Consider the following 27,892-nt stretch of genomic DNA (forward strand, 5'->3'; position numbering starts at 1 on the left):
CCCAATGTGACCAGCAGCGACGCTCGGACAGCCTTTGAGACGGCTGCTAAAAATCTGCCGGAGGTGCAGAGGAATGCGGTGGCACGTCTCTTGGGACACACGCCGGAAACAGCAGAGAAGCATTACCGGATGAAAACTCCGGCAGATGCATTCCTGGCCAAGGTTGTGGTCGATGAGCTCACTGCAAAAACACGGTATGCAATCTGAAATCTAACGAATGAGATTATTGTGATGTTGCTACTCAAAGCCATCATTAATTAGCACTTTCTTTGCTTTTTATTCTTTGATCTTATAGAGGTGCGTCTAGTGGGGCTTCTGGCCAAGAGAAAAGGATGGATGAACAGACGGCGTTTGACTTGCTGGTTCAGTCCTGCCCAGTGACTCTTGACGGGCCTCCTCCGAAAAGGGCACGCAGACACGAACTGTGCGCTGAACACGAGAGCCGCTGCTACGACCGCTGGCGCAGCGAGCAGCTCAAGCTGCGTGAACAGCGTGTCCTTGGTGAGGAGCCACATACGTGTTCTGTGACAGTCATATATGTAATGTCAGGGCTGCACAAATAGTGAAATCTCATAGAACATGTAACCACAATGGCTAATGCTTCTCGTGATTTGTCTTTATAGAATATTTCGGTCGGTGTCAGCCGTCTGAGTCACGAGTGGAGGCCTGGATAGAGAAACAAGGGTGGACGTCTAACGTCCCACAGGCTTCCCTAATAGTCAAGCAGTGGGAGCCGTACGGGGCCATTAACTCTGCCCTTGACAGCGGCTATGTGAAAAAAATGGTCAACACACAACACTGGAAAGGACTGATTGTTCAGGACGTCCCAGGGAAAGGCCGTGGTGTCTTCACCAAGAGGTCCTTTAAACTCGGGGAGGTAGTCTGTGACTACCATGGACGGCAGGTCAGCCGAGAGGAGGGAATGAAGATCTACTCCTCGACAGCTGACATGAGACCTGGCTACATGTTCTTTTATCAGAACAAAGAGGACGAGGCCATGTGCATTGATGCGCACGAAGAAAGTTGCCAGTGCCACCCCCTCACAGTGACCTATGGACGTCTGATCAACCACTCCAGCAAAACTGCCAACATCTGTCCAAAGCTGTTCATCCACAATGACAGAGATGTTATTCTCTTCATTGCAGCAAGGGACATTCCAGTTAACACAGAGCTCCGCTTTGATTACGGCCTGAAAAGAAAATCATTTGCCGGTGAAGGGGTAAATTTAAGCTAGACATGTTAACGTAGGTTACACAAAGATGAATGAGCGGGCTAATTTTCCAAGCCATTCATTTTTTTTGTGCCTACTTTTTTGTTTTCAGCCACAAAACACCACCTCTCTTGCTCTCCAAGTTGCCCTGAATGACTCTGTCTCTTTTTTTAGTAGGTTACTCAAAGATATGTGAGCGGGCTAATTTCCAAGCCACATATCTCTTCTCTTTGTCTACTTTTTTGTTTTCAGCCACAAAACACCACCTCTCTTGCTCTCCAAGTTGCCCTGAATGACTCTGTCTCTTTTTTTAGTACTTTACTCAAAGATATGTGAGCGGGCTAATTTCCAAGCCACATATCTCTTCTCCTTGCCTACTTTTTTGTTTTCAGCCACAAAACACCACCTCTCTTGCTCTCCAAGTTGCCCTGAATGACTCTGTCTCTTTTTTTAGTACTTTACTCAAAGATATGTGAGCGGGCTAATTTCCAAGCCACATATCTCTTCTCTTTGTCTACTTTTTTGTTTTCAGCCACAAAACACCACCTCTCTTGCTCTCCAAGTTGCCCTGAATGACTCTGTCTCTTTTTTTAGTACTTTACTCAAAGATATGTGAGCGGGCTAATTTCCAAGCCACATATCTCTTCTCCTTGCCTACTTTTTTCTCTTTAGCCACAAAAAAGTAAAAAAAGACCACCAATACAGATATTTTTTTTCTTTCAATATTCATAGTGGAAGTGCACCAGGTAATGATACAAACCTTTATGCATAATATAATATAATTTTCATTTTATGTTGAATGTTTGCATAAACACGAGTTCTGTCAAAATGGCACACTCTCACACACTCACAAACAGAGTCACATCAGTAACGTGTCCTTATTACAGTCTGCTGTGACAGAAACCCCTGCTGCCCATCATCTGTTTGTCCTGGAGAGAGAAAGATCACTGACTTCTCCAGCCAAGATAAGTTCAACCAACTGTTTTATATGCTCCACTAATCATTCGATTCACACAGACAGTCTGAGTCTAATCTGCGATTTCTTCTTCGTTGCAGCTACAAATAACCAAACATCAGCAGCTCACTCAGAAGAAGAAGAAGAAGTTTTAGCGTTCGTCCCACCTTTTAACAACTGGAGACAGTATGTGCCATGATGCACAGTACACAGTAATGAACCTGTTCATTGCTTCTCTCCGTATATCAGTTTATTTGGTTCATTGTCTAGTGTTGGATGTGTTTATGCTCTCCAAGTGCTCAAAACTTCAGTCCACAAAATTACACTTCCCCTAAAACCTTCTTCTTCCAGCAGGACCATGGGGAAATTTGACAGAGGGGGGCACACGCTGGATCAAGCTTGCAAGACATATTCACATCAACACGACGAAGGTATTTAAATTAAAACAAAACTCATCCGACTCGTGATTTCATGACATCAGTTAATTTGCTTTGTTTGTTGAGGACTTCATGTAGTTTGTGTGTTCAATTCATCTTATTCTTCTCTTACTCATATTTCTTTCTATATCAGTATATGCTTACACTGTCTCTTGATCTCTGACAGTGAGAAGAGTCGCAGCTGTTTGACAGTAAAGAGAGAGACAGCTCGTTCCTCACCAACAACCACACGGACAACTGACTCCAGGCTCCCTTCCATAATTCCATTTTGTATGTCAGATGTTGAACATGAAAGCTATGTGCATTTCACATCCAACAAACCATCCCATACCGGCGTGATAAATCCAGTCTTCAACTAGATGGAGCTGGATTAAATATTTTGACTTTTGCTATCCCAATCGGACTTATGACCTGTAATGCTGCCTGAATCGTAATCATGCACTGTTCGCTGTTGGCCAGAGGAGAACTGGCCCCCCGACTGAGCCTGGTTTCTCCCAAGGTTTTTTTTCTCCATTTTTGTCACCTGTTGGAGTTTGGGTTCCTTTCCGCTGTCGCCTTTGGCTTGCTTAGTTGGGGACACTTGACATTTGATATTCAACAATGTTTTTGATCTGCCTGCATTGACACCTTTGTATGCGAACTGAGCTGAGCTGGACGATGACATGACTGTTTTCTCCAGAGCTGATATATAGATAAATTAACTAAACGAATAACTATTGATTTTTACTAAATCAATACTGAATTTACTTTAGCTGGACAATGACACCATTTTCTTCTAGAGCTGCTGTGCAGCCAAAATTATTTGCCAGTTATCACTGTAAAGCTGCTTTGACACAATCTGCACTGTAAAAAGCGCTTTATAAATAAAGGTGACTTGACTTGACTTTCTTTTTTAGAATTTGAATTTTTAGGATCTCATTTTTTGGTGTCACTGTAACCATAGTCATCATATTCTTATTCTGTACATACAGATGCTATTGTCATTTTTTGTTCATGTTTTCAATCTACGTTTGTCATTTCTTCTTTTGTTGTTAATGATCTGTATTTGTCATTATTCAAGTCTTATTTGTTGCACTTTATTAATCGTGTACCTGTCATAGGTATTCATGTTTATATCAGGCAACCAAAAGTTGCAGAGGTCAGAGTGTCAAAATGCTCAAAGACAAACTAATTTTGTTAAAACTCTAATAGAAAGTTGACATTTTTATACTTGTATTGATTTTTCATGTTTTTTTTCCTCTGTTGTGCACTTTAAGTTGTGTAAGTTTCATGAATAAACATGTTTGAACAAAATACATTTCTTTTTACAATTTATTTTCTATACGCTATGTGTTCTTAAGTACCCAGATAGCACGGTGACATTGATACGATGTAGATTTTTGGTCCAAAGCATCATTTTGGTTGAGATTGACATTTCAGTGTTTAAAGAGTGTGCTGGATCAGTGTTGAAACTTTGATGAAAGCCGACCGCACACATGGGTGAAGACAGTGACACTGAACTAACAGTGATTTGTGATTATAATCCTTTTTTTTTTTTTTCACTCAATTGCAAAATTTATTTTTATTATAGAATCATTTGTATATTAATTTTGAAAATATATTAAAACTGTTTTCTTATCCCTAATGTTAACAATTATTCCACACTAGTTTTGGTTTTCATTTTTTATGAATCATTACTTGAGTAAAAACATTATAATATAGAGAGAATATACCTCTTTTGGGTTAAAATGGATGCAAATGCAATAGGAGGGTTAAAATGTTAAGTACTGTAAGAGGTCTTTCATGACGCTCCATATGCTGGGATGTGAATTTGATAGGTGTTTGATATAAAATAAATGGTGAGTCCTTGAATCTGGTGTTCATGAAAGAGTGGGAACCCTGGTTATACACTGCCCTTAAAAAGTTTGGGGTAAGTAAGATGTTTTTTGTTTGTTTGTTTGTTTTTTTAAACAAATTGAAGAAATCAATACTTTGATTTACTTTGACTACTTTAACTGTATTTATCCTGTATTCGCCAGTATTAAGAAGGGTGTTTGGTGAATACACAATTTGATTTTGTAAACGATACATGTAATTACCATGATTGTTTTAATTGAGACATGAACATTTAGTCAAATTAATGACATTTGGGACTATAATGTGCTAGAATGTTACCCATTGCATATGCTTAGTGACATAGATGCTGTGTCAAATGCAGTAATATGCCAAGTTTCAGATATGTGAAGGGAAGGCTGAAAGACTGCAAAGTTGGAATAAGGGGCGTTTAAAAAAAGTGCTCTTAGTAAAATACCAAATGTCAGCCTGCCTCCCAAACATGTCATAGATGTTTGCACAATGAACAACATTAGATATCCCTTTTGTTCCTAACCCTAACACGAAAAACATGCTGCTGTTATTTGTAGTTCAATTAAGTTATGCTAGGGTTAGGGTTTGGGCTCAGTAAAGAGGTAATTTCTCACAACACAACACTGCATTGTTAACTGAACGTATTACTGACGTAATAATAACAGCAAAACCTACTTTGCAATATTAAGCGTTCTTTAATTTGGGTTAAAAGATAGTCCAAGTCCTGCGGGTGCCAAGTGAAGTTCAAAGCCAATGACAACTCAGTTGAGCAGAGGCGTCACACTTACTTGTCCATATATGGTTGTTTATGACAGGATCTTCCAGGTTTTTGTTGTAAATGGACAGATTATCAGTTAAAGATTTATTTGCCCCCACTAAACATACACTAAATATCCGGAAAGTATTTTTCCACATTTTGTTATGTTACAGCCTTATTCCAAAAGGAATTAAATTCATTATTTTCCTCAAAATTCTACTCACTATACCCCATAATGACAACATGAAAGAAGTTTAAATAAATAAATAAAAAACGGGAAAAAAAAAATCACATGTGCATAAGTATTCACAGCCTTTGCCATGACACTCAAAATTGAGCTCAGGTGCATCCTGATTCCACTGATCATCCTTGAGATGTTTCTACAACCTGATTGGAGTCCAGCTGTGGTAAACTCAGTTGATTGGACACGATTTGGAAAGGCACACACCTGTCTATATAAGGTCCCACAGTTAACAGTGCATGTCAGATCACAAACCAAGCCATGAAGTCCAAGGAATTGTCTGTAGACCTCCGAGACAGGATTGTATCGAGGCACAGATCTGGGGAAGGGTACAGAAACATTTCTACAGTATTGAAGGTCCCAATGAGCACAGTGGCCTCCATCATCTGTAAATGGAAGAAGTTTGGAACCACCAGGACTCTTCCTAGAGCGGGCCGCCTGGCCAAACTGAGCGATCGAGGGAGAAGGGCCTTAGTCAGGGAGGTGACCAAGAACCTGATGGTCACTCTGAAACAAAGATTCAGAAGATTCTGACTCTCTGGCCTGAATAGCAAGCGTCATGTCTGGAGGAAACCAGGCACTGCTCCTGCAAAGAAGAATGGGAGAAACTGCCCAAAAATAGGTGTGCCACACTTGTAGCATCATACTCAAAAAGACTGTAAAGGCTGTAACATATGATTTTTTTTTTTGGTTTTTATTGTTAATAAATTTCCAAAGATTTCAAACAAACTTCTTTCACATTGTCATTATGGGGTACTGTTTGTAGAATTTTGAGGAACATAATGAATTTAATCCTTTTTGGAATAAGGCTGTAACATAACAAAATGTGGAAAAAGTGAAGCGCTGCCAATACTTTCTGGATGTACTGTATGTCCAAGAGGCCAGCAATCATATGGCCTGATATATACACTTACATATAATAATGTAATATAATATATATTAAATATAAGAATATATTAAGTAATATAATATATAATAACAATCTCCTGTTTTTAGCAAAGGTATGTGATCCCCTTGGAATACTGAACATTTTAAATCCATCTTTTTGGTGGTTAGTGCAGTTTACATACAGCACAACAGCTCTGTGTCATCTCTTTTTCTGCTAGATGATTTATAAATCGAGGGGATGAAATAGTAAATCGTGTGCTGGTTTTAGTAAATTGAAAAAGTTAGTAAGAGTGTTGCTTTCTGCCCCCTAGTTGCACGCTCATCTCTTTCAAAGATCCTGTGATGCTCAGCTGTGGCCACAGTCTATGCGGAGACTGCATCCATCAGTACTGGGCAGTGAAGGGTTCAAGAGAGTGCCCACTATGCAGAAAAAAATCCCCCAAGAACCCTCCCTTGAACCTGGCTCTAAAAAACATAAGCCAAACTTTCTTGGACTATCGGAGGAGGAGCTGAACTTTAACTACTATAGATTTATAATAAATAATAAAGCAAACTTGATTTTGCTTGCAAACATTTTTATTTTATTTTTTAGAACAAAACCAAAAAGAACATTCCATTTTTTTTTTTTTTTGCTTTTGCTTTTGTTTTTAAATCACCATTTTTTTTTCTGTTACTTTCAGAGAGAAACACTCTGGCAACACTCACAATCACAGACAGCAAATGGCTTCTGTCCATTTTAGGAGACATGACCATTGTTCCTTTTGCCAAAGACTTAAACATGATGCAAATGAACAAAACCTAAGCCTAACCCTAAAACAAAATGAAAACAGTCCAGGAGGAAGGTAGCATAACCACATAAACAGAACCTCAGAAGAAATAATATATAAAAAAAAAAATAATGACACTGTTAGAACAGTTATTTCAGGTGACAAGTGGAAAATAACTGAATGAACACATTTGTCAGATGCAAAATATATCAGATGTCTGAGCAATAATAAGAGATCACCAGCAACCACTGACACTCGCCATGTCTTAGTGGAATTGGCTCGACAGACAACCACTGGCCCTGCCTTCTAGGAAGGAGGAGCGAATGTTGGGCGAGTCAAAAAACTTCTTCCTGCTCTTATTCAGCTCTGTGGAGACATTCAAATATGATTTGAATACTTCAAATAAACACATGAGCTTCATTCCTAAACCTAATAAGCTGCTTCTCCCACTACATAGGCAGCTGCCTTCTAAGGGCTCGTTCACACAGAATGCGTTTTTAGTGGAAGTGGAATGGGGAAAAACACAAGGTCTCGAGATGTGTTCTTTAAAATTTTAACTGATTTTAACTTGAGCGCCACATTTTTACAATGTAATGTCATGCGTGAGATGCTGCAAAGGATGCAAAACACGAGCGCAACGGATTTGCACATCTGCCTAGTGCATGTTTACATAGGAAAACAATAGAAAAGTAGCACATTGGAATGTAAAAATGCGTTCTGTGTGAACAGCCCCTAAGGCATCATCCTAACTCAAATGGAGCTTTGCAAGTTAAAGGGGTCATATAATGCCATTTTACAAGATGTAAAACAAGTCTCTGATGTCCCCAGAGTGTGTCTGTGAAGATTTAGCTCAAAATTCTACCCTACAGATCATTTTTTATAGCATGTTAAATTTGTCACTTTTTGAGGGTGAGCAAAAATGCTCCGTTTTTGTGTGTCTCTTTAAATGCAAATGAGCTGCTGCTCTCAAGAAGAGGGCGGAGATTCAAGATCTCGTGTTAGCAGCGCTGATTACCTCACGCAGACTCACTGAAAATGTCAGAAACTGTTCAGCCTTTTACATTCAAATCAAAGTCGGAGGACGTTTCTGAACGGATAGTTGATGAATTTATGTAGCTGATGTAGAGTTAACTATCTTAAACTCATTGATTAGCATATTCTGTCATGATAATCTATAAATCGCTCATGTGGGAACTGCTATAGTTTAGTTTAATTATGGTTATAACTTATTTTGACATCTTGCTTTTATGACATGCTATTGCATATGTGTTACGTACTGTATTGCAATAACATGGCCTCGTCCCCTTTGTTGCGCATTCTTGGGGGCGGGGTTTATGTAAATTCTAGGGTTAGTGATGTCACCAACCCGAGAAGAAGCTTGTTGTAGTCCCTACCAGCCGTTTGTTGTAGACCTTAAACAGAGAAAATCTCTCTCTTTGCATTGAACTTTGAGCGTCGTAACTTTGCAGATGTTGTTTATGCTCAAACAGCAACATTACACACTAACTAAAGTTAGAAAAGTCAAATTATAATCAACCACCCCTTTAAACTCTACATAAGCATTAGGCAGCTATGCTAGGACAGCCACTAACACACCAAGAAGTGAATGATGACCTTTTTGAATTTTTTTATTTATTACTTTAAAATGCTGTCTAGGTAGGAAGCTCACTACGTTTAGAGCAAAGATACTAAATACTGTTCCAATTTCATATACACTATGAATCGATACTATATTTTAAAGGGGACCTATTATGGCCCCTTTTTAAAGATGTAATATAAGTCTCAGGTGTCCCCAGTATATGTCTGGTAAGTTTCAGTTTATATATAATACAAACAGATTACACAATATTATCAAATATAGAAAATGATGTACAACCCCAATTTCGGAAAAGTTGGGACATTATTTAAATTTGAATAAAATGAAAACTTTCAAATCACATGAGCCAATAATTTATTCACAATAAAACAGGTAACATAACAAATGTTTAAACTGAGAAATGTTACACTTTTATCCACTAAATGAGCTCAGGTTTCAAAATAGTTGGCACGGGGGCAACAAATGGCTGAAAAAGCAAGAAATTTTGAAAAGATTCAGCTGGGAGAACATCTAGCAACTAATTAAGTTCATTGATATCAGGTCTGTAAGATGATTAGCTATAAAAGGGATGTCTTAGAGAGGCAGATTCATGCTACACCATGGTAAACATGCCCCTGTCCCAACTATTTTGAGACCTGTAGCAGGCATCAAATTTGAAATGAGCTCATTTTGTGCATAAAAAATGTCTCAGTTTAAACATTTATGTTATATTATATAATACTGGCTCATGTGATTTGAAAGTCTTTTAGTTTTGATTTTATTCAAATTTAAAAAAAATGTCCCAACATTTCCAGAATTCGGGAAGTAAATTTATTCAGCAAATAAATAAAATTAAAATTACTGTATTTTTTTTCCTCAGGTTACTGTGGTGAAAATGGCTATTGTGTCATCCTATTCTTTCCACATCCTTTATTTGGTTTATCATTTGATCTGTAGCTTAGAAATGAACACAAAGTTGACTGACCTGAGATCGCCAGTAACATTTTCCTGCGAGCACCAAATGCTGTGATTCCCAGTTCCTTCAGATCTGGATCCGTTAGTGTAACAAATATTTGGAGATCAATCTATCAGACAACAACACACAGACATACAAATATAAAAGTACATTTACAAAAGGCAGAAACAAATATCCACTAATCCACATTTGTTCATTATTATTGCTCTTGCAAGAACTAGCAAAACTTCATACTTTATTTCCAATTAGATTCTAAATGTTTAATGGAGGAAGTAAAAACAAATAATCAAAGGCATGTTTTTCACACTGTTTCACTAAATAAACACAATATAAAATTTACATTTAAATATATATTTTTACTAAAACATTTTAATATAAATATCAACATATTTTGAGTAATTATGCAAACACATCTGTTTTTTTTTTTTTTTTCGTTGCATTGCATTGCATTGCACACTGGTAATTCCTTTAATGCAAATCTAAAATCATCATTCAAATGTTAATAAATTACCTCCTGCTGCTGGAAGATGTCTGTATATTTGCTGAGACCGAGTTTGCTGAAAAGCTCAGGGAGATCTTTTCTTTTGAGAGAGGAGCTGAGAGAGCAGCCATTACTGCCAGACATAGAGATACTGTCCATATAATTACTGCTGCTGAGATACTGCTCACCTACTGACCCAAACACAAAGATAAGGAGAAAGACAAAACCAGTGAAGTAGGCAGTGAATTTGTTGCTTTAAGTTTAGAAGAAATTTCAATGAGTACAAAATCTTTAGTCTTAAAAGACTTTGGGCTGCTGACAGCAGGGGAAAATTCAGAATTTCCTGACAGTCTGTTCCCATTGCTGTTAACATTCCCATTTAAATCCACCCAATTATTGGATTTGGTGTCATTACCCAAACCTTCCTGGCTTCCAGAGTGTGACACAGAGAGATGAGTGTTCTGGAAAACACAAAAAAGCAACTTTGAAAACCTCTGAGAAACTAAAGAGATCAAAACCTTTAGATGTAGCTTTACTTAAGCTGAACTGAACTGCAGCTGCACATGACTGTGACCATTGAGTTTGTACCTCATAAGATGTGCTCATGCTGGGTTCATATGGCACATAGTGTGCTCTGCGTAGCTCTTTCATGCTGTCCGCTGGCTTTGATTTAGAGAAGCCCAGTCCGCTATTTGTGGGAGTCCGAATCTCTGTCACAACCGGCTGCTTCGGCAAGGCTATACAAAACAGCACAACTGTTTTACAACAACCTAACCAGTGATCTCATATTCAGATGTTATTTATGTACATTTATTTACATTTAGATGTTAAATTAAGAGATCAACTCTTTGCTTACCTATGGTGGCCAGTAGCTGCTTTTTCTCATAGTCAAAAGCCTGAAAATCATTAAACACAAGTTCCGTGTAAATATGTTTAGATTGCGTACATTTGTATATGAGTACAGTGTGTGTGTATGTGTATATAAACCTGCATATGTGGTCCAAGTCGTCTTTCTGCAGCTTTTCCTGGTGCTCTTTTATCAGCCAATGAATTCTCACAATCAGAATTGTCCAACATGCGCTCAGCACTGCACACACAAACAACATTTAAGCGGCACTTCATAGCTGCAGTGTAACCTTATCAAATAAACTTTTACATGATGTTACACAGAAATGACATTATAATATAAGATGAGATGAGATAAGGTCATTTTATGACTAAACATACTGTATAAGTGAGTTCTTGGTTCTCTGCAGAAGTCTCCCTGACGACACTGTGCAAGAGGCAACACTGTGCGTCTGCTTCAGCTCACTCTCATTGGCTGAGTGAGTACACGCGCGCACACACAGAGATAATGAATATTATAATGAATCAATACTGTACCAGTGAACCAGGGGTGCAAAAATGATAGATAGATAGATAGATAGATAGATAGATAGATAGATAGATAGACAGGCAGTCAGAGACAGACAGACAGACAGACAGATAGACAGATACTTTAAGATTTGGGCAAAATATAAAAAGAAATCTAAAAGATTGCCTATGTTTTATAAATACCATATTTGATACATCAAGCTTTTGACATAGGTATGATATAGTGAGAATATGGATCTCATACTTGAGGAGGGAAAAAACAGCTCAATTTTATTCAGAGGCCCAAACTGAGCAAAAATATGCACTTTGGTGCAGTTGCTGATATTTATGACCAAAAAGTAAGATGAAATTCTTGAAATGCTTGAAATGTAAATCAATAAAATCTTTATAATAGGTATAACCACTGTAATTTTTATGAACAGTGATTGTGTACAATACAATGATGATTGAGAGATGTACAAAAAAAACATTCCTCAAAAGACTGACGTATCATATTTGATATTCACAGTTTAACATGATTTTTCTAATTATGGATAATCAAGTAAGTTGCTTCAGTCCAGAAAATGTTCTTGAAACTCAACTGAAATTACTATACTATACTACAGCAGGTTTTATAGGTTTCTGTAAGAAGAATATCCATATTTAAAACATCGACTTCCGCCGGAAGAGTGACCTTTGACCTGACGCACGACATAATGACAAATGTGGAAGTGCAGAGGAAAGAGCAAAACAAAACACCGTAGTTTGAACCGCGAGACGCGTCTAAGCTTACGATACTCCTACATCCAGCGTAATACATCGCGTCAGTGGATTACTCGTTTGGCGCAAGTTGACTTGAGCAGTATGCGTACGGTCGTCTGCCGGAAGCTAGTTATTTGAATTTATACAGTTTTAAATATGAATATTTTTCTTACAAAACGCCTCGCTTCACTTCAGAAGGCCTTTATTAACCCCCTGAAGCCGTATGGATTATTTTTTATAATGGATGGATGAATTTTTCTGAGCTTCAAAATCTGGCCCCCCATTCACAACCATTATAAAGCTTGGAGGACTAAGGATATTTTTAAATAAATCACTGATTGTGTTCGTATGAAGATGTTTACATGACTCGACAGAACTCTTCACTCCAGTTTACATGCATCTTTCATTACTCTTATTATTCGCTAATAAGTATCAAGTGTGAACAACATACGGCATTCAGTAAATCATGGGTTAATTTTCATTTTTGGGTGAACTAAGCCTTTAATGTTGCAAAATTCATCAATTAAAGGGACACTCTACTTTTTTTGAAAATAGGCTCATTTTCCAACTCCCCTAGACTTAAACAGTTGAGTTTTATGTTTTCGAATCCATTCAGCCGATCTCCGGGTCTGGCGGTACCACTTTTAGCATAGCTTAGCATAGTTCATTGAATCTGATTAGACCGTTAGCATCTCGTTAAAAAATGACCAAAGAGTCTGTAGTTACATCGTGTACTAAGACCGACAGAAAAAAAAAAGTTGTGATTTTCTAGGCCGATATGGCTAGGAACTATACTCTCATTGCGGCGTAATGATCAAGGAACTTTGCTGCCGTACCATGGCTGCAGCAGGCGCAATGATATTACGCAGCGCCTGTGACCCCCTGCTTGCACAGGGAGCGTGCCCTGCAACCATGGAGATATTTGTGAGAGACGCTGCGTAATATCATTGCGCCTGCTGCAGCCATGGTACGGCAGCAAAGTTCCTTGATCATTACGCCGCAATGAGAGTATAGTTCCTAGCCATATCGGCCTAGAAAATCACAACTTTTTTTTTTCTGTCGGTCTTAGTACACGGATTTGAAAACGTAAAACTCAACTGTTTAAGTCTAGGGGAGTTGGAAAATGAGCCTATTTTCAAAAAAAGTGGAGTGTTCCTTTAAGTTACATTGATAAATATCATGCACAGAGAATCTAATAGTTTAACATAGGTGTCTAATGTAAATGTACCTGCAGCTCGTTTATGACGTTTCGCTTCTCTCTCAATGTAGAACGAAGGTTTATTCAAGCCAAAAGCATCCGAGCCGGGCCAGATGGGACCTGTGGAGCAGCACCCAACCACTGGTCCTTCAGCCTGAGCACTGGGGGCATTCGTGAAGATGCTCAGGGGATTCTGCTTCCAATGGGCAACTTCGTCCAGTTTCACACCCTCCGCCTGCAGTTCAGGCAGCGCCGGAGGTGACGGGGTTGAAGCTCTGAGAGAGACCTGATGGAGATGCACAAACAAATAACTGCACTGTAACTACTGAAAAACTGACAAACAGAATGTTTGAAAGGTTCCACTGCACTCTTCTGGGTTCCGTATCAGATTGGAATGTTGTTGCTCACCAGGTGGTCGAATCCTACAGAAATGGCACTTTTCTCTGTGTTGACGAGACTGCTGGATCCAGAAGGAGACTCTAGTGCTGGTAACAGGCTGCAGAAGCGGTCCATTGGATCTGCTCCTCTTAGAGACTCATGGGCCTGGAAAGCGAGCTGCTGAAGCGAATCACCGCTTCGTGAAGCGCCAAAGAGGTTCTGCATCGCTGCAACAGAGAATATGTGAATGTTTTTTTTGTTTTTGTTTTTTAATGTGATTTGAATGGCTATTCGAATTAAAAATTTCAATCATTGACAGTTAATACTTCCTTGCTGAATAAAATTGAATTTCTTTCAAAATAAAATCGTACTGAAAGGTAGTGTAAATAAATGTGTAGTATTAATAATTTTACATTTTGAAACATTCATCATTTTGTTAAATTATATATTTGTCAGCTAAAATGATATGCCATTTAAGATATTAAAAAGATGTAAGTTGATCAAAATGGAAAGTAAAGACATTTATAATATTACAAAATATTTCTTTCAAATAAATACAGCTCTTTTTTCCAGCAAAGAAGCCTGAAAAAATGTATCATGGTTTCCACAAAATTAAGCCACACAACTGTTTTCAGCACTGATAATAATCATAAATGTTTCTTGAGCATCAAATCATCATATCAGAATGATTTCTGAAGGATCATGTGACACTGAAGACTGGAGTAATGATGCTGAAAATTCAGCTTTGATCACTGGAATAAATTACAATTACAGTTTAAAAGTACATAAAGGCCTGGTTTCACAGACAGGGCTTAGATTAAACCAGGCCTTAGTTCAATTAGGACATTTTAGTAGCTTTTACAAACTTAGAAGAAAAAAAACATTACTGGTGTGAATCTTGAGATGAAACAATAACACTGACATACTTTAAGAAATGTCAGTACAAGGTATAAATTTGTATATTTTATTTAAATTCAACAACACTGACTGAGGTTAATGCTTGAGTATAAATAAAGTTTATACCTTGTATATAAATATAGATTCTCTGACGTCAAGTCTTATCTTTACACGATTTTTTAAATATTTGTATTATAAAATATATTCTCTATTGTTATTTATATCATATATATGTTATATTCTCAGATGATCAAGACAAACGCAATGATTTTTTGTCAGTTCACTCACCAACTCCCAAAGTGTCTGAAACTAGCTTCAACAGGCAGATAGGAGCGGCCATACAAAGCTCTAAACATCACATTGGGCACACAGGTTCACTCACCGGGCTGGGTCGAGTGCTGTTGATCTGGATGGCTCCAGTGGAATCTTAGAAATGACAGGTCCAGACTTCTGTGATCCAGGTGGTCTCTGATATCCATCGGAGCAGTGGCGTCATTTCACCAAAAGCCAGGGTATGGCAGACCCTGATGACGTCATCCAATCTTACTCCCTGGACGTGACGGATGAACAAAAATGTTTTTGGTAATCAATAATCATATTAAAAATAACACTTACCTACAAAGATTGTCCTTATTTGTAAAACTAAATATCAATCAATCAAAAACTACAGCCAATCAGAATACAGTGTGGGCGGGCTCTCGTGGCATTTTCAGTTCCATTCGTTTGCGCGTTGTCTCAAGGACACGCCCACAATAGGGTGATATCATGAATATTCGCGTAGGCGCCACCCAGAGGAACAGAATATTTCAGAAACAGGGTTATATTTCAGTTACTAATTTTTTTTCTTTTTTCTCTAACAGTAGTTTTATGCATGCGTTTGTAAATGTTAATGATGTATTCTGATTATGTGAAATGATAGGTAACCAGTGGTTAACCATTGTAATCAATACACCAAAAAACACAGTTGCATGTACTTGCTATTACTTACTTATTCATTAACCAACTCAAAGTGAAAAACATGAAAAATCAATTCAAAAAATGATGTTAATAGAGTCAAACATTTCAGCTCACAAAAGATGCTTTTGTATTGTGAAATATTATCACCATATTTCAGGAACAGGGTTATATTGTAACACCGGGGCTAGTTGTTACACTGGAAGTTGTCACGACTCACGAGGGTTATATTTCAGTTACTAATTTTTTTTTTTTAACAGTAGTTTTATGCATGCGTTTGTAAATGTTAATACAATTATTGTGATTGTTTGTTTCGTTTTGTCATTCATTTATTAATCATTGTTATGTGCTTTGTATATAGTTCTGTGTTCTGTTACAATCTCCCCTTTTTAGGTCTAGGGAAAAATGTAACAAAAATGAGAGAGACCATGGGGAACTTGTCATCCCCAACCCCAGCTCACAGAAGAAACACTGCCAACCAAAGATCAAACTGAAGCATAATTTATTAAAAAAGGGAAGAAATAGGAAACAAAAGCTTTAGGAGGGAGCAAGGCCAAAATAATAAACAAAAAGATCCTAAATAAATTTTATTTAACATTTATATTTGCCTGATTTCAACGCTGCGGAAAAACATAGTATTGCCCAGCTCTAAAAAGAAGTTAACTAAGGCATAACAAGCATAGGCTATGACATTTTGTTTTATAAAAGCAGTATTTAAGTTAAAAATTGATCAATGACATTTAAAGTCCAACAAAAGGAGGAATATTAGTGCTATTTGGTGGAAATCAAGTGTAATGTAAATGTTTACTACTAGATGTAACAGCCATAAGCATTTACAAACATAATCATGTCGTTTCCATTAGTAGTAGGAAGAGTATTGTTTTAAGTTTTGATGCTTAACTTGTGTCAAAGATGTCATTAAAGATATATTTCACAGACCAGGCTTAAGCTAGTCCCAGACTAAAATGCATGTTTGAGCTGCTTTAACTGAAAGTGTCATTGTTTTGGTTCAAAAGCACACCACCAGTAATGTTTTTTCTTTCTTTCTAGGGCACATTTATAAGTAGCTTTTATAAAATAATGTTGTTATATTTTTAATTTATTCATTTTTTCTAGGGCACATTTATAAAAGCAACTTACATGTCTTATTGAACTAAGGCCTAATCCTGGCTTAATCTAAACTCTGTCTGTGAAAAACTTAAAGACTTACACATAAAAAAATTTACATTCTGGATTAAATCATACCCTCAATATTGATTGAAAATGTCCTGATTCTTTATTATTGTTTGGTAACATTTACAATAAGGTTCCATTTGTTAGTTAACATTAGCTAATTCTTTAGTTAACATGAACAATAGGCCTACTTTAAAGCATTTGTTAATCTTTATTGATGTCGATTTCAACATTTACTAATGCTTTATTAAAATCAAAAGTAAGTTGTATGATAATATTATTTAATGGACCTGAGCTAACATGAACAAACAGTGAACAGTGGCTTTTTTATAAAGTTAACAAAGAATAATAACTAGGCCTACTGTAAATAAAAATTGTATTGCTCATTGATAATGTTACTTAATACATTAACAAACATTGCCTAATAGGACCTTATTGTAAACCAACTGGTTATTATATTTCCAAGAATGCTGATATTTCACCACTATCAGTAGCATTAAACCTCTTCAATTGAACTATCAGTAGCATTAAACATCCTCTTCTGTATTTCCAGTTTGTATTGTGGATCATTCATTGCAACATTTAACCTGATACTCATGTTTATGTATCTGTTATCGGGCTGTGCTTGACAAATAATGTGTGAAATACTGACATGGTTTTGAAGCTATTGTTTTCCCTTGTTTTGGCCTTCAAACGTCTTAAAATGCACATATGCACACCAGTGGAATCAAAATTTTATCGGGGGGCATGCCCCCAACCCCCCTAGCAAACACTATTTTGTGATCTTGGTAATTATGAAACCCTGTGTACGGCCCTTGGTATGCCAAAGAGAATAGCCTATGTTTGTTTTTGTTTTTTAACCTCCAAGAATGTGAAATGATATTTATGTTTACCAATAAAACAATATTGCAAACAGCACCTGATGTTTTTAAAACCTAGAAACGCCCCTGGTTGGGGACACTCTATATGTTCAACAATGTTTTTGATCTGCCTGCATTGACACCTTTGTATGCGAACTGAGCTGAGCTGGACGATGACATGGCTGTTTTCTCCAGAGCTGATATATAGATAAATTAACTAAACGTAGTCAACATTTGAAGTGGATCAAAACCTTTCATCAAAGTTGTCCTAAAACCTTCTTCTTAGGACAACTTAGTTCTTAGGACAACTTTCATTAACTTTTTTGGTCCACTTTAAATGTTGACTACTATAGTTTCACATGACTATATATATTTACTTTGTCTGACGAAGTGGAATGACAACTCTAAAACAGCCAAATGCTATAAAACAATCACAAATCACTAGAGAAGAACAACTCCAGTAAGAAAATACTGAGAATCCTAGTAGGAATAAACAAATATCAAATATTTAAATATCAAGATTAATATTTGAGATTGGAAAGTGTATGAATGTTTACACATGCACAGGAAAAAAAACTAAAAAAATAAGAGAAATGAATTCTTAGGGGACTATATATACACTATAAGGTAACTGGGCATTTATTGTACCAGGATCAGATATGAATGCAAATAAATACAGAACGTCTCCTGTAACAGTGATAAATATCACACAAGCCTACACACACAATACACACAAAAGATGCAGAACTTTATGAACACGAAAGAATTGGTGACATGATGAACGTTTGTAAAGAACAAGCGAATAACTATTGATTTTTACTAAATCAATACTGAATTTACTTTAGCTGGACAATGACACCATTTTCTTCTAGAGCTGCTGTGCAGCCAAAATTATTTGCCAGTTATCACTGTAAAGCTGCTTTGACACAATCTGCACTGTAAAAAGCGCTTTATAAATAAAGGTGACTTGACATGACTTTCTTTTTTAGAATTTTAATTTTTAACTGAGCAAAACTATTTTATATTTTAATGTGTTCACATAGAGGCCAATAAATAAATGAATAAATATTGATTTAAATTCAAAGAGACAAGATAGTCTATGCATTACTTGTCGTTTTATTCTTAACTAAAATGAGGCGATCTAAACATGCTCACTCTCGTGTAATATATGTTTCATTCATACTGGAAGCCAGAGGGCGCTCTCTCGCAGAAGTAATTCAGCTATTCGCTTTAGCAGCAGCTGAATAAAATGCAGAAACATACTGACTGATGAAACGTGAAGACAATGAACATACCATTGCGACAAGATATGGTTTGTGTGTTTTTCAAGCCATCTCAAGGTATTTATTGACAGTAAATTGACAACCTTTTTAATATCTCAGCATAGGTCATAAATCTCTTATGATCGTCAAGGCTGCATTTACATTAAAATTAGGGTTAGGGTAACCTAATTAACCTAATTAAAAGCAGTAATATTGCGAAATATTATTACAAATTAAAATAGCTATTTTCTGTGTGAATATATAGTAAAGTGTAATTTATTCCTGTGATCAAAGCTGAATTTTCAGCATCATTACTCCAGTCTTCAGTGTCACATGATCCTTCAGAAATCATTCTAATATGATGATTTGCTGATCAAGAAACATTTATGAATATTATGTGTTGAAAACAGTAGCTTAAAATTGTTGTTATACATTTAATTTTTCTGGATTCTTTGATGAATAGAAAGTTCAATGAACAGAATTTATTTGTCACTGTCACTTTTGATAAGTTTTCTAGTGAATATATTTATTATCAGTGCTGAAAACAGTTGTGTTGCTTCATATTTTTGTGGAAACCATGATACCATTCAACATTTTTGGTAAGATTAAAACAAAAGAGAAATACTTTTATTCATCAAGGAAGCATTAAGTAATGATATTTCACAATAATGCTGTTTTTAATCAAATAAATGCAGCCTTGGTGGGCATAAGAGACTTTAATGACTTCCATTAACACTAGTCACTCGTTAGTTAGTCCTGTCGTTTACACATATGACATGATGTGCTGTAAATCACCGCATGATCTGATAACGACACATCGTCTGAGGACCTTTATGGAAAATTGTTAAAGCAACATTCATCTGTTATAACTGTATGCATAATGAGAACTAAAAGTTATTTCAATTCCTTTTCATATCTCCTCTTTATTCAGTTTCCTAAATGTGTGTGCCATTTTTATTACATATGTGTTACAGCCTCAGACATGAGGCAGGGTTATATTGGATTTTTTTATAATTTAATAATATTTATTTAAAAAAACAAAAACACTACTGCTGATTTGGGATTTGCTGCAATAAAGCTGTGCTATTACCAGAAGCGGTTTTATTCGGCTGATATCACTAACTACGTTCTCGATGTGAGATTTGAGTTGGAGAACTCTTTTAACTCTTTTAAGCGTTTCCAAAACAAATGCACAGCGTTTCAAATATTTTTTTTTTATATATAAAATATTTATAATAATTAAAAAAAAAAAAACTTAATATTGTCAAACTTGAAATAATGGTTTTTTGTTTTCATATAGGCTACTTTAAAATATTATTTATGTTCAGCATCTTTACTCCAGTCATCAGTGTCACATGATCCTTCAGAAATCAATGTAATATGCTGATTATCATCAACGTTATTTGTATTAATAAAAAATAGAAACCGTTCAAAAGTGTGGATTATTTTTTTAAAGACGTTAATGCTTTTATTCAGCAATGATGAGTTAGATTGATTAAAAAAAAGTGACAGTAAAGATTTATATTGTTAGAAAACATTTCTAATAATATTTATCTAAAAAAAAAAAGGTTATTTTAGATACATAGGGCAAACAGAAAGTTTTAAAGTAGGCTATATTTAGATACCCAAACCTACTTTATTTGTGTTCCATGTGGACATTTTATATTGATATATCTGAACTAAGTTCCATTTTTATATAGTTTTCAGTCAGGCGACTGGAGCAGAGACCTGGAGGGCAAAACATCCATAGAACTGCAGGACAGGCCTGTCAATTGCGTCTCAAAAAAGGTAAACAAAATATGTGAGTAAAATGCACGTTTCTGGCACTTGTGATCCATAAACAGCACCTGCTGCAGTATTTCAATCACTAAACAGTAGAGTATTCACCTTAAGGTTTGGCCTTGTTTTACCCTCCAGGTGGGTGTTCCTATAAAAACTAGCAATGAAGGTAAGCATACGCTATTTTAAGTATTTTCTTGTAAACAGTCAAATGGGTCTATTAATGAATCTATTAAATTTAATACAATTTAAAGATTGTTAATTGAACTCATCTGCAGGGCTCAGTAACAATAAAAAAGTAAGTAACACTTTCAGAATGTTTTCATTTGTGAGATTCACCTCAGAGCAGTGAAGCTGTAATTCCTGATGGATGGATGCAGTAGATAACATAAGTACTGTGTGAAAGTGTTGTTAGATACAAAAATCTCTCTCTCTCTCTCTCTCTCTCTCTCTCTCTCTCTCTCTCTCTCGTTTTTTTAGGCAATATCAACACCATACAACAGGCCCTGCTCTCCTCACCAAGAACAAGTAAGAAATTATCTAAAAAGATTTTTATTTATTTATTTATTTTTTACTGTGAACTATAACTTTGTTGTCATTTGTCTATAACAGCAGATAGTAATATTATTAAAAATATGATTCTGCATTGTATTTTCAGCACCCGAGCCATCACGGACATGGAAAGGTCTTGACACCTTGCCAAGAGCTGGATTTTTTTGGTAAGCATAAATAGATACGCAGATTTACACAATACACTATATCTGAAAAATGGTCGTAATTTACTAATACTGTATGTCATTGATCCAGAGACGCTAGGGAGGACTACACAGGGTGTCTACAGATATGAACAAGTTAAATTTAAGACTTTTTAAGACATTTTTAATACTAATACTTTTTAATAATAATTCATTTAATAATGAAATTTAAGACCAATCCTGCGATGGAAATACACACACACACACACACACACATATATATATATATATATATCAGGCATGTGATCAGCTAGAGATAAAAAAAACAGGAAAATCTGACCACGCACCCAAGCCATGCCCCCGGCACTTCTTCTTCTTTTTTTTTTTTAAATATATATTTTATCACAATAATAATGTTAATTAAATATGCAATAAATTATAATACATACTACTGTTCTGTAAAATAAAAAGCAGCATTTAATAATCATGATAATAATTAATATATTACATAATATATTAAATGTATTAATAGAATTGTTATTATTAAAGTACCTGCGAAAAGTTTGGAAACAATTATTAATGATTTTAAAATCTCTTCTTCTCACCAGGACTGCATTTATTTGATCAAAAATACAGTAAAAACAGCAATATTGTGAAATATTCTTACAAATAAAAAAAAGTTTTCTATTTTAATATATTATAAACTGCATTTTAACATTGATAATAATAAATAGTGAATGTTTCTTGAGCAGAAAATCAGCATTTCTGAAGGATCATGTGACACTGAAACTTCTCTTATAAACTTCTGAATTATAAACGATTCTAATGACGAATGTTTCGTTCCCAAATGCAAATTTAAACGTCACAATCAAAGTAGCACTTACAGTGAATCGAAAATGAAAACACAGTACTGTTACACAAACTACAGACTATTATTGATATAATTACATCACAGCCGTTGCGAATTTTATATTAAATTCTCAAAAGTTACCGGGCGAGTAACACGTTTCAGCGCTGATTCTACTCGCATTTGGCGCGCTGAACCATTTGAACTCTTTTAGGGACCGTTCATATGTCACGTCTAAAAACACATGGAAAACGCGTCTGCGCCGCTTTCTCCTTTCCATTTTAAGACTTTTTAAGGCCCTTTGTTAGGAAAAATATATTTAAGACTTTTTAAGACTTTTTAAGGACCCGCAGCCTCCCTGCTACAGAGCAAATATACACACATTCATTGATGACACAGCAACATTTAGATCGTTTCTCTGTTAAGGTAATCTTTCTTTTGGTAACACTTTGTTCGTCTTCGGAACACAATTTAAGATATTTTGGATGAAATCCGAGGGTATCTGATCCACACATAGGCAGCAATGAAATCTTGTTGATGTGTGCCTTTTTCAGTGATACGGTGTAACTTTGTACAAACCTAGAAAACCAAAAACACACAAGCGTATAACCAGCTATGGATGTAGAAAAGAGAAGGTCAAGTCTGTGTCCGGTTATCTGAGGAGACATCACGCAACTTACATTTCAACTCAATTGAAGTTACCTTACCTCTTCAGTAAGCATCCAGTTCAGCCTGCAAATAAAGTAAGATTGAAAAGGTTTACTAATCGTAGATAAAGCTACTGCTAGTTTATTCACATGAATGTAGGAATAAAATCACATTTCTCAGATCAGTGTGTTTAACAAAAAGCAGCAATACACTTATAAAATGTAGGACTGTGATGATGGGGGAAAAAAGGTAGATAACGTTAACATTGTTGCCCTACATTTTCTTCATTAAGACAGACACTTGCGAATATCTGCCATGCTGAAAGGATTCTTCTGGTAATGTCAGTTAGTGCAATGATGTGATGTGGATGACAGCAGTTTACATCGCTCAGTAAACTTAGAAATAATCATTAAAGTAGCGGCGTTTACTCAGGTTTACATTCCACCTGTAAAAAGCAAATAGCATACAAGTATCTATTAATAAAGGTAACATGGTCTAACTGAATGTTCCAAACTTTACTTGAACTTACCAGCTTTCTCATTGGCTCCAACAGCTTCATGCTAGTTCAGTCAGAGAAACAGAATAAAGATGATGTCTATGGTCTTATTTCTTCAGGGCTTGCACTGCTCGGTGTCTGGGGATTCAAATCTGCCATTTCTTCAGCGATGATAACACTTCTCTTGATTACTACAAAATAGAGAAATATTAAAAGCAATTTAAGTTATGAGAAATAATCACTTATTCCTGTGTGTCTTAACATGCTGAGTGAAAAAGCAGCTAGTAGCAACAAAAGCTGTGATGCTGTTTGTGTTGTATTCCATGTTTTAGCAGTCATGAGCATCTGTACATGTAAAATCTGCTTACACAGTTAACTAGCTTTTGTATTTAATTAATTGAGGTTATTTGAAAACAATGATCTTCTATCACAGTATATTACAATTGCATTTATAAAAATATATGAGTGTGGAAACTAAAAACAAACAAACAAACCTGCTCTTTCTCCTGGTGTATGCAAGACCGTATTCATCCTCTTCCTCAGCTCTTTGTTTGCAGATCAGAGTGTTGCGCGTCAAAGTTTAGTGCAGCGTAAACACTCGAGATCCACATAACAATGCTTAGATCAAAGATGAAAAAGATTTTGTCCGTTTATTAGCTGTATAGGTGACATACCGAAAGTTTTCAGGCACGCCAAGAAAGCCGCGTTCGCGGCAGTCACGTGAAGTTAACTTTTAGCAAGTTCCTTTATAAGCGTCAGCTAAGTAAAAATACTACAAATGTAAATGTGCGTCGATGCTTACCAGAATGTTGTCGAAATGACCTCAAACATTAATATCTCTTGGTAAATAATCCATTGTTTTGCTCGCATCCGCTCCAAACCGCACAAACATGGCGGACACTAGCACAGGTACGAGACCCCTCCCACCACCGCACGCGTGAAGATGAATGAATCACCTGAGCGAGCAGTGAAGTGCGTTTAAAATACATGAAAGCGTATAAAATAATGAATTGCTACATTACTTAAAAATAGATTTGATATTATACATATTAGAGAATGTTCTGTCTTATATGGCACTTTTATTATATAGGTTTTTCCGCAGATATGTTGTTTTTGACAAATTCGCTACATTAAACGTGTAACGTTAATTCATATTAGATACTGCCAGGAAACGAAGTCAATTTTAAGACAATTTTAATTATTGCTTATGTAACCATCTGTGAGTGAACATAAGCTGAGTCATTGCCAGAAGTGGCACAGATCTCTATAGCCAGAGTTGGGCCAGTTACGGTGAACAAGAATCGGCCCAGTGCTTTACAGCCGTAACAAATATACATGTGCCAGAGCGAACTGCAGGCCACAATCGGCCCGGTTAACACACGCCGATGCCGAGTCTGAGCAGCAGGCGCTGTGGGGCAGCCGAGCTCGGGCTGATTACTACATGCTATCTGGGTTAAGGTTGAACCACTGCAGTCACGTTGACTTTTTTAACCATGTTTTCAACTACTTTAAAGGGTTAGTTCACCCAAAAAAAGAAATTTCTGTAATTTATTACTCAACCTCATGTCGTCCCAAACCCGTAAGACCTTTTTTTGTCTTTGGAACACAAATTAAGATATTTTTGATGAAATCTGAGGGCTTCTGATCCACACATAGGCAGCAATGTCATTGCACCTTTTGAGGTCCAGAAACATCTCATTTGTTAACATTAGTTTGTGTAGAAGTATATGAAGAGTTTGGTTCCAAAACGCAATAAATGCCATTTTTTTAGAGAAAAAAAAAAAAGGAATTGAGTTTCCGCCAAAATCAGTATTGTATCTGGTCGGTTTTGAAAAGTCACTTATTAATTTTGCGTCGTGTTATTCTTTCATGTTTTCTCCCTTTCTTTTCAAAACGCGACAAATGCCAGTCTCCCTTCTCTGCAGAATGAGATATATCCGCTCATCCAATCACAGCGCACCATTCCACGCACTGTAAACAGTAATGGCGGCGCTCTGAATACACCCGGCATCCTAGATTTCCTTACCTGCTTTGTACTTTGTGATCAACAAAAACAGAAAAATGAATAATTTTGACGGCATTGATGAACCTGTGGTGGTTTCTGCGGTGGGGAAGAAACGCAATTCATCGAAATGTAATCATTTACGTGAGGAGATTAAGAAGATGAGGCACTCGAGTCAGGAGGAGGAAAAATGCTGTTCCTTGTTCCACGACAGCACCAAACTTCTGTCACGGTCCCCAAAACTGAATCATGAACAGTTTTTAAAAGCCGTTTTTAATACCAATGTACTCGGCAAATGTGTTTATTTTAACCGTGCGGTGGCGCCAGATACTCTGTAATCGGTAATGACAAATGGAGACATAATTAATTTACAACATTAACAGGATGACTCGTTGAATTCATTTTGGGAGCGACGACTGAATGTGTACAAGGAATTCCGCCCTTTATTACGTGATAAAGGGCCATACTCAGAAAAAACTCTCTGAAACCGGAAGTAGTCTATTTGGCACAGAAATACTCCGTCATACGTCCAACTCGTGTTTTGAAACTTTGGCCATGTTTAGCATGAGAATGCAACTCTTTAACAGCATAAGTCAGAATGCATGAAATAGCATTACACCTCCCTTTAAGAAGCTGAATAAATGGACCATAAAATGGTCCATGCCATGTCTTAGCGATGATCTATTCACTGTTCTGTCATTTTTAAAGTGGGTTTCTGATGCAGTAATGTAAGTCATATTTTGCACATTTTAAGATACTGCACAAGATGTGAATGAATGTAACTCGAACAATCAATCAACAAAATAAAATGCATGGAAACATATTTAGAGAAGAAACTTCTCGTAGTTATATACTTTAGGAATTAAAAAAAAAAAGTCTGTGACAGAATAATTCATTCATAACTGGAATAATGTTCAGACTCATCCCATCTGAAATGATGCTATGATCATTCTGAAATTCCAAATCCAGAGTCGAATCGGTCGAATTCAAACCTGGACTGTGTTGAAAAGCCGTTTTTTTACATTTTTAAAATAGATCCGCAATGCAAAAAGTCTTAATGATGGAGGATCGCATATATACTGTCGTGCTGTTGTTGTTGCCACATTTCAAAACGAGCTGAAATAAAACATCTTTGACAGTGCATGCATCTAATATTCTCACACTGTTTCACTGAAATAAAATCAGAATGAAATAAATACCTGCTTTGTTGTTGTAGGTGGACAGAAATGCTTGTTCGACCGCGATCGGCGTATGACATCAAATGACCGCGAGAGCGATTCAAAAGAGTCCTTTGCTCTCCAGTCGAGGTACTTTGATGTCATATGCTGATGTGTCATATCTGTTCAGTCATGTATCTTTTTTAAGTTCCTGTTCTTTTTTACATTTGGTTAGGAACAGGTGCATCAACATGTCCAGGGCCTAACTGTGGCAGGATGGTAGACACATAAAAAAGATACATGACTGAACAGATGTGACACAGACAATACCTCCTGATCCGAGTCTCTTCAGCCAGCGGATGCCATGACGAGTGATGGGGAGCTCATTGAGCTGCACGTGAGTTTGGTTTGACAAATTGCACATTGTTACCTCAATAAAATAACATTTTTGCATTTTGCTCTTTATGTAGTTAATTTATTTTTGTATTTGTTCATTATTTAGACAGTCCTCAAGCAGCTGTCCAGATGAGGATGTGCCCAAGAAGATGCCAGTGTTGGTTGAGGAACTGTGTAGCAAAAACAGAGAGAACTGTATGGAGATGTTTGGGAAGAGTGAGAGTGATTATCAGAGTGGTAAAATGTGCAGACGTGTGACAGGCCAGACCATCCCTACTGAAAAAACAGCATATGCTGGTTAAGGTAGGTTTTGGAGCTGGTATGCTGGTTTATGCTGGTCAAGTGCTGGTCCTGGACCATCTTAGGACCAGCATACCAGCTCCAAAACCTACCTTAACCAGCATATGCTGTTGTAATTCATTATTATTGTAATTATTATTTGTTTACTTATCTATTAGTATTGCTTAGTTAGTGTGTTCTTGTTCTTCCTCGTTCCTCCTCTTCTTTGTTCAGCCTTTAGAGTAGCTAATTATTGTGATTGTTCGTATTGTTTCATGTTGACATTAATTCATTAATCGTTGTTGTGCTTTGTTGTGTTCCCAATAATTTTTTTCCTTTAACCTATTGTTTCATTTCATTGCCATTTTTAAGTTGTAGCGGTTATGAAACATGTATTCATGAAAACAAGTAAAATTAACCCTTTCCCCTGTGTTTTAGGCTTTGCAACACAACATTTCACCACAAGTGTTTCATAAGAGCTTCCTTTTTTGTTATTAGTTTAGTAGTATTGACTCATTTGTGTGTTCTTGTTTAAGAGTCTACGGTTGACACGTTCTGCTCTTTTTACCTGTGTAGCTGCTGATAGTTGAATTTCTCCTCTCTTACTCGTTCCTCCTCTTTTT

The 27,892-nt window shown here is 36.4% G+C and overlaps 2 protein-coding genes and 2 long non-coding RNA genes across 25 annotated transcripts in view; 3 read left to right on the forward strand and 1 right to left on the reverse strand.

Annotated features, from left to right (window-relative positions):
* The window catches only part of LOC127507914 (cytoplasmic polyadenylation element-binding protein 1-like), a 119,363-nt gene that overhangs the window by 61,233 nt on the left and 30,238 nt on the right, over positions 1-27,892 (forward strand). The gene's annotated exons all lie outside the window — the stretch shown is intronic.
* On the forward strand, positions 2,227-3,485 carry LOC127507959 (uncharacterized). The gene is made up of 3 exons (XR_007928621.1): positions 2,227-2,377; positions 2,517-2,596; positions 2,769-3,485. It is a non-coding gene; the product is annotated as an uncharacterized LOC127507959 (long non-coding RNA).
* On the reverse strand, positions 6,626-15,256 carry LOC127507923 (protein bicaudal C homolog 1-B-like). 3 transcript variants are annotated; one of them, XM_051885370.1, is made up of 11 exons: positions 15,104-15,256; positions 13,855-14,051; positions 13,477-13,732; positions 11,361-11,454; positions 11,121-11,220; positions 10,990-11,029; positions 10,722-10,870; positions 10,549-10,594; positions 10,164-10,324; positions 9,662-9,761; positions 6,626-7,466 (listed from the first exon to the last, which is right to left on the reverse strand). In XM_051885370.1, exons 1-11 carry the CDS (start codon positions 15,198-15,200, stop codon positions 7,366-7,368), a joined length of 1,341 nt encoding a protein of 446 aa, XP_051741330.1. In that variant the 5' UTR covers positions 15,201-15,256; the 3' UTR covers positions 6,626-7,365. The 3 variants fall into 3 exon arrangements, with proteins under 3 accessions (XP_051741330.1, XP_051741332.1, XP_051741331.1); XM_051885371.1 differs by having other exon boundaries at positions 6,627-7,466; positions 10,164-10,321; XM_051885372.1 differs by lacking the exon at positions 15,104-15,256 and having other exon boundaries at positions 13,855-14,331.
* Positions 18,955-27,317, forward strand: LOC127507957 (uncharacterized). The gene is made up of 6 exons (XR_007928619.1): positions 18,955-19,048; positions 20,671-20,758; positions 21,230-21,277; positions 21,408-21,468; positions 26,830-26,991; positions 27,097-27,317. It is a non-coding gene; the product is annotated as an uncharacterized LOC127507957 (long non-coding RNA).

This window comes from Ctenopharyngodon idella, unplaced genomic scaffold (assembly GCF_019924925.1).
Source record: "Ctenopharyngodon idella isolate HZGC_01 unplaced genomic scaffold, HZGC01 HZGC01CH25, whole genome shotgun sequence".
Taxonomy (NCBI): Eukaryota; Metazoa; Chordata; class Actinopteri; order Cypriniformes; family Xenocyprididae; genus Ctenopharyngodon; species Ctenopharyngodon idella.

What these genes read in the sequence shown, in the direction of transcription:
- LOC127507923 (XM_051885370.1), bottom strand. Translation starts at nt 15,200, where the DNA reads ATGGATATCAGAGACCACCTGGATCACAGAAGTCTGGACCTGTCATTT. An exon ending in ACCAAGAACTCACTTATACA is followed by an intron (nt 11,221 to 11,360) that starts GTATGTTTAGTC and finishes TTGTGTGTGCAG; the next exon opens with TGCTGAGCGCATGTTGGACA. An exon ending in GCAGCTACTGGCCACCATAG is followed by an intron (nt 10,871 to 10,989) that starts GTAAGCAAAGAG and finishes TGTTTTGTATAG; the next exon opens with CCTTGCCGAAGCAGCCGGTT.